Source organism: Pinus tabuliformis, chromosome 2_2 (assembly GCF_031772625.1).
Source record: "Pinus tabuliformis cultivar Carrire ecotype Pingquan chromosome 2_2, CPIR1, whole genome shotgun sequence".
Taxonomy (NCBI): Eukaryota; Viridiplantae; Streptophyta; class Pinopsida; order Pinales; family Pinaceae; genus Pinus; species Pinus tabuliformis.
This window is the reverse complement of record NC_142300.1, coordinates 1238658028-1238664454: the sequence shown is the minus strand read 5'-3', so window position 1 is coordinate 1238664454 and position 6427 is coordinate 1238658028. Positions and strand designations below refer to the sequence as shown.

The following is a 6427-nucleotide window of genomic DNA, read 5'->3' as shown; positions in this document are numbered from 1 at the left end:
CACTTTTGCATTCAGATTGTGGTGGTTCCTCGATCTCAATTTGAAGTACGTTTTGCCCTATTCTACGGATACATATAAATTTGTATATAGATATTTTTAACCATATTATATTATATTGATATTTGCACATAAATTTGAATTTTCCTAGATTATATTTTTTTTAAGATATTAAGTACCAGGTAATAATAGTTTTTATTTTGTTCATTAAATATTATTTTATTTTCCTCCAATTCCTCAAAACGAAAAAATAATAAATTAATAATTAACTTCCGTCCTAATATTTAATATTTACCATTTTTCCAAATAAAACCGTAAGACTTGGAAGACTACTTGCAAATCGATTCAGCTATAATATTTACTATTTTTTCAAAATTATCCCAGAGCTATATGTAAACCTATAACAATTCTACATCTTTTAAACAATAAACTTAATTTAAACAACAGAGTTATATTATTAGACGGCCAAATTTTAGACAACAGAGTTCATTACACTCGAAGTGTCACGTAATCTCCCATCAACATAATATGTTATATATCATTAGAATAAATTATTCTAATGCTGACCAGCAGCAACATTATTAGAGATTATTTCACTTGATAGTACAACGAAGTGTCACGTAATCTCCCATCAACATAATATGTTATATATCATTAGAATAAATTATTCTAATGCTGACCAGCAGCAACATTATTAGAGATTATTTCACTTGATAGTACAACGTTTGGGACCTTCATAGAGACTCCTCAAAGATTGAAGCACTAAAATCGACATAGAAATGAAGAGTAGAGAGGAGGGGAGAGCACTATGCGTAGACGCAATTCTTATGATAAAGCAGTAGAAAATAATATTAGTACCACTCATAGAGTGTGATATTCACCCGGAGACGGAAGTACACATTTCCCTCGTAGGCATCGGTAGAGATGGTGGCAATCCCTCTTGCCATTAAGAAATCTCCGGTCCCTCCCACCACCGATATATCTCTGTATGCAGCAAGTACTGGGTCTGCTCCAGCGAATGTGATTGTGCCTTTGTAGTCTGTTGAATTCAGCACGAAAGTGAATCCAAGCCAGGCGTTGAAGATGGTCTTCATATCGTACAAGTAGAATCCCTGAGCTCTTCCTACAGGAGGGGAGTGGAAATTATTGTCGAGAGTGATTGGATCGTCGAACACAGCGAGGTCTCCAAAGTCATTGTCTTTTCCAGCGAGATGTGTGAGGTTAGCCCCGTGGGGAGCACCCACAAGCGTAGCTGTTGCGTTCTTGGCGTTGGTGCCATCATAGATTATATCGTGGAAATACAACACCAGATTCCTACTAGGCTTTCGAAATGGGTGCCTGTTCCACCCATGTCCATCACTAGTTCGCAACGATATAGTGAACACTAGAAGCCATATAAGAAAGCACAAGTACACAGCTCTATTATTATTCTTGATCGCCATTGCCAATCTTCTAAACTAAATATGTAAGAAGACGTGGTATAAGGAAAACAGTGCAAGGATAAGTAGAATAGCAAGACAAAGCTTCACTGCAACTCATGAGTGTAATGGCGATACAACTCATTATATAGAAACAACTAGTGGCTTCGCGCATGTGCAAATTTGAATAGAAAAAGAACTTAGCTTTCTCTGTTAGTTTGGGTCAGTTAGCAATTAATGGGTAGGCTTATCGTCAATTTTGATACAACTTATAACATTTGTCCTCATATAACGACAACTGTGACTGGTTCGTTTGCCGTGCAATGTGATGGCATCGAGAATAAAACTTCATATATATGCAGGAACAAGGGAGTTCCACGCCAGGCCATATTCGTTCGTTGTCAGCGTAATTTATAGAATACACGATCATTGCAATCGACATATTACTCTACAATTTTATTGATTTTCGAAGTCGTGGTATTGAAACTTAAATGTTCGATTGTCCTCTGGGCGTGTAACAGACATTAATTGACAGATCAGAAAACTAAATGCATCGGCTTTACCTGGCAAAGTAGGCAAGTTATAATGGCCCTTCATTGGTATGTTCGGGGATCCCATTCATATGGGGTCCCACGAATTTACTGAGAAGCACTATGCTGCTGGGAACACTAATGAGCAAGGTTGACATATATATAGATATATATGCGCAATAGTTTAGTTAATGAGGTTTTGTGGTTTTGGTTTTTGAATAGGAAATGCATTGAATTCCCATAAATTCAAGTATTTTAAAAATTAATCGAAGGTTAAATTCATTTTTGTACTAAAAAATTTATTTAAACAAACAAATATTACAATCTCAAAGATAGTTATGTTTTTTTTTTTTTTTTTCAATTTATTTATTTAAACTTGTATATATATTAGGAAAATTATATAAATTAAATGGGTTGTAAATATCAATATTTATCAAATCTATAATAAATATCAAAATATTTATTTAATTATGCATTTCAAATTATTAATTTCTTTTTGGTAAGTGAGATGTTTTTTCTTGATTCCCTTGGGTTTTTTGAAGGGGTTCGAGGAGCACGGGAGAGCTGAAGCGACTAGGGTTACAATAGCGAGTAGAGTTCGATTCTAATGGAGAGTGGCAGGGAGGGAGCACTGCTCGCTCCTACAAAGATGCAGTAGCCAGCAGAAGCAAATCACCAACTGGACATAGTAAAGGATGCATGAATGACAGAAACAGGGATAGAAAAGGAAACAGATGGGACCAGAACAAAAGAAAACAGCAGCACAAAGGACAAAGAGGAAGAAGAAAAAAGTTTGGGTTCAAAAGACGAAAAACAAAAAGGACCTTGCAAACCAAAAGCAGAAATCACTCCCCAAGTAATATTAAATGATCTTGCTCTGTACAAGCACAGGGAGCATATGGGAACCTAAGCCATTATCTATAAATTTATGGGACTATGGCCCACTGAAAAGGCTTTGCAGACGTGGATCAAGTATCATTGGAAGCCCAAAGGAAGCATTGACCTACATCTTGGGTCAAAAGGATTCTTCACATTAGTGTTCTCTAACATCGAAGACAAAGATAGAATATTCGAAGGAGGACCCTATTTTTTTGTTGCAACGGGTCTCTACATGAGACCTTGGAAAATGAACTTTGTCCTAGAGATGGAGACTTTCTCTTCGGTTCCTGTGTGGGTAAGGCTTTACTCTCTACCTCTTGATTATTGGCAAACTGAATCATTGACAGCCATTGGCAACAAACTAGGACGCTATGTCAAAGCTTCTGAAGCCACAAGAAGGGGAAAGCTAGGATATGTGTGGAAATGGATCTATCAGGAGCACTTCCGGAGGAAGTTATCCTGGAAGTTTTTTATGAGGAGTGGGTGCAGACAGTAGACTACAAACGTATCCCTTTCAAATGCCGAAGATGCCATGAACATTGGCAATTGTTAAGAGACTGCACTCTCAACAAAGAAGATAACAAAGAAAACGTAATACAACGAAGGACACTGAAAGCTTTCAGAAAGTGGCTAGTAGAGGAAGAGGAGGAAAAAAGGGGTCAAAGCAACAACATACTGAGGGGCAGAAGAGTAGTCAGAATAAGTTTCAAGTGCTAGAAGAGACTGAAGAAATCACAAGAGAGAATCAATATCAGGAGGAAGATGCTAAAGAAAAGAAAAAAAAGAGAGGACAAAAATCATTCTCCGGAGATCGATTCTCAAAAAGAAGCCATGAGAAGTGAAACAGAAATGGAAATGGACCAGGAAATGACCCAAAGTGAAACAGATCTGGAAGATCATGAACTACAAGAAATTCTCGACAAGGAAAACTTGGATCTGGAAGGATTCTTGATGCAAGGAACCAAAGGAGGGATAGATTCTCTGCCTCAAGAAGAATGCAACAGAATACAACAGTTGTTTTTATGGAAAACTTAGGAACGAGGGCTGGAGAAAGGTAAAAACATCCACAAACAGGAGCACAGAGGGGTGAAAACAATGAAATTAAATCCAGGATTAGCTACTAGAAATCCAGGAAAGAAGAGAGGCAGAAAAAAGCAAAATGAGCTCCTGATGGAGTGTGGAAAGCTAATGATAGATTCGGGTAAGATGAAAGATCTAACCAGTTACTCCTTTACAAATATTTAATTATGAAGTTCATATCTTGGAATATCAGAGGTCTAGGTAGCAAAAGAAAACAAAGAATGCTAAGTAACAGAATGAAACTAGCAATGCCAGACATAATCTTCATTCAAGAAACAAAATGCTCCATTCAGAAAATAAAACAAATCCATAGCAATTGGCTCAGCAAATATGAGTTTCTAGAAGTCAAAGCAGAGAACACAGCTGGAGGCATTCTCACTCTTTGGAACCCCCAAAAAGTCAGCATTGTAGATGTGGAGGCAACGAGAAATTACTTATCAACTATCATTCAACCAATGGGGATGTCTGAGACCTTCCTGGTTACGAATGTCTATGGTCCTTAGAGAATATATGAGAAGCTTAGATTTCTAGACTCCCTGGTAGATCTCAGAAACAGACATAAAGAAATCCCTTGGGTCATTGGAGGAGACTTTAACATCATTAAATCTCTTTTGAAAAAAAAGGAGGTACCAGAATCCTTAGTAGAGAGTCAATAGGATTCCATTCTTTCACAGAAGACATGAAAATGGTTGACTCTGAAATGCATAACGGTCTTTTTACTTGGAATAACAAAAGAGGAGGTAATGCTCAGGTTGCCTCCAAGTTAGACAGATTTTTGATCTCCGAGAAGCTGATGCTCACAAATAAAGAAATATCTGCAAGTGTTCTCCCATTTGGAGGCTCTGATCACTGGCCGATTCAATTAGAAATCAAGGGAATTGATGCTCCCAGGAACAGACCCTTCAGATTTGAGAATATCTGGCTCTCCCACCCAGATTTCATCAGCAACATTGAAAAATGGTGGTCCGAAGATCTATAGGTTCAAGGCACCAAAATGTTCCTCCTCCATAAAAGACTGAAGCACATAAAAATCAAACTCAAAGAATGGAACAAGAAGGATTTTGGTAACATTTTTGTAAACAAAAAATCAATAGAGATCAAAATGCAGGAACTAAACCAAGCATTGATCACAGCGGGTTTTGATAAAATCAAAAGTGAGCAAGCTGAAAAACACAACCAAGAGTGGGAGAATTTATGCAAATAGGAGGAAATCTTTTGGAGACAAAAGTCTAGAGTTCAATGGCTCAAAGAAGGTGATCGAAATACTAGATTTTTCCACCGCTCCACCATAGCCAATAGAATGCACAATAGAATCTCCTCAATATTGAATGAAGATGGGGAGCTTCAGACCTCGCACAAGAATATTGAAGCTGTGATGGTTCAGCATTTCAGAGGCATCACAAATGAAAATAATCCAAACAGAGACCAACACATCAAGGAAATTATAAAGAACATCCCCAGGATGGTGTCTAGAGAGGATAATTTTAACCTGAACAAACCAGTAACCGAAGGAGAGGTCAGTGCGGTTATCAAAGATATGCAGAATGGCAAAGCTCCAGGTCCAGATGGTTTTAATGTTGACTTTTTCAAAGCCTACTGGAATGTGGTCAAACAGGATATTCTGGATGTGGTTGAGGACTCCAGAAGGAGCAGATCCATTCTGAAAGCCTTAAACACCTCCTTCATCTCCCTGATCCCCAAACAGGACTCAGCCCTAACTCTTGATAAGTTCAAACCCATTGCTTTATGCAATGTGGTTTACAAAATTATTTCCAAGATCTTGGCCAACAGACTCAAACCTCTTCTTCCTTCTTTGATTTCAGGGGAACAGTCTAGTTATGTTGAAGGAAGGCAAATCCTAGATAATATTATTCAGGCCCACGAGGTAGTTCACTCTCTCACTAGCAAAAGGTAGGCTGGTATGATCATGCAATTAGACATTGCAAAAGCATATGACAAGGTGAACTGGATTTACATCAAAAAGGTCCTTTCTGCTTTTGGGTTTGATCATGACTAGATCAGATGGGTTATGGCTTTGGTTACTTCACCCAGCTTTTCAATTCTAGTGAACGGCTCGCCCTCAAAGATCTTCACTCCTTCTAGAGGCCTCAGGTAGGGAGACCCACTCTCTCCCTTTCTTTTTATCCTCATGATGGAAGGATTGGGCCAATCCATCAAAAATGCTAAAGTCTTAGGTAAGATCAAGGGCCTACAATTAACGGAGAACAACCAAGCTTTGACTCATCAATAATTTGTGGATGACACCATGCTGTAGGGTATCCCCATAGTCAAAGAAGCTTCAGCATACAAAAAAATCTTAAATGACTTTGCCTTGGCTTCAGGTATGGAAGTCAATCTCTCCAAATCAATTTTTTTTTCTTAAACACTAACATTGCTATTCAAAGGAACATCTCCAGAATTCTGGGCTTCCAAAGGGAGGTCCTCCCTTCAAAATATTTGGGAATCCCCCTTACGGATAAACCAATGCACAAAAGTATCTGGGAACTGGTGCTCAACAAGATG

The 6427-nt window shown here is 38.1% G+C and overlaps 1 protein-coding gene across 1 annotated transcript; it reads right to left on the bottom strand.

Moving 5' to 3' along the window:
• Nucleotides 1-628: 628 nt before the first annotated feature.
• LOC149197976 (dirigent protein-like) lies at nt 629-1550 on the bottom strand. Its single transcript, XM_089404032.1, has one exon. It carries the CDS (start codon nt 1437-1439, stop codon nt 849-851), a length of 591 nt encoding a protein of 196 aa, XP_089260158.1. The 5' UTR covers nt 1440-1550; the 3' UTR covers nt 629-848.
• Between the last annotated feature and the right edge of the window lie 4877 nt (nt 1551-6427).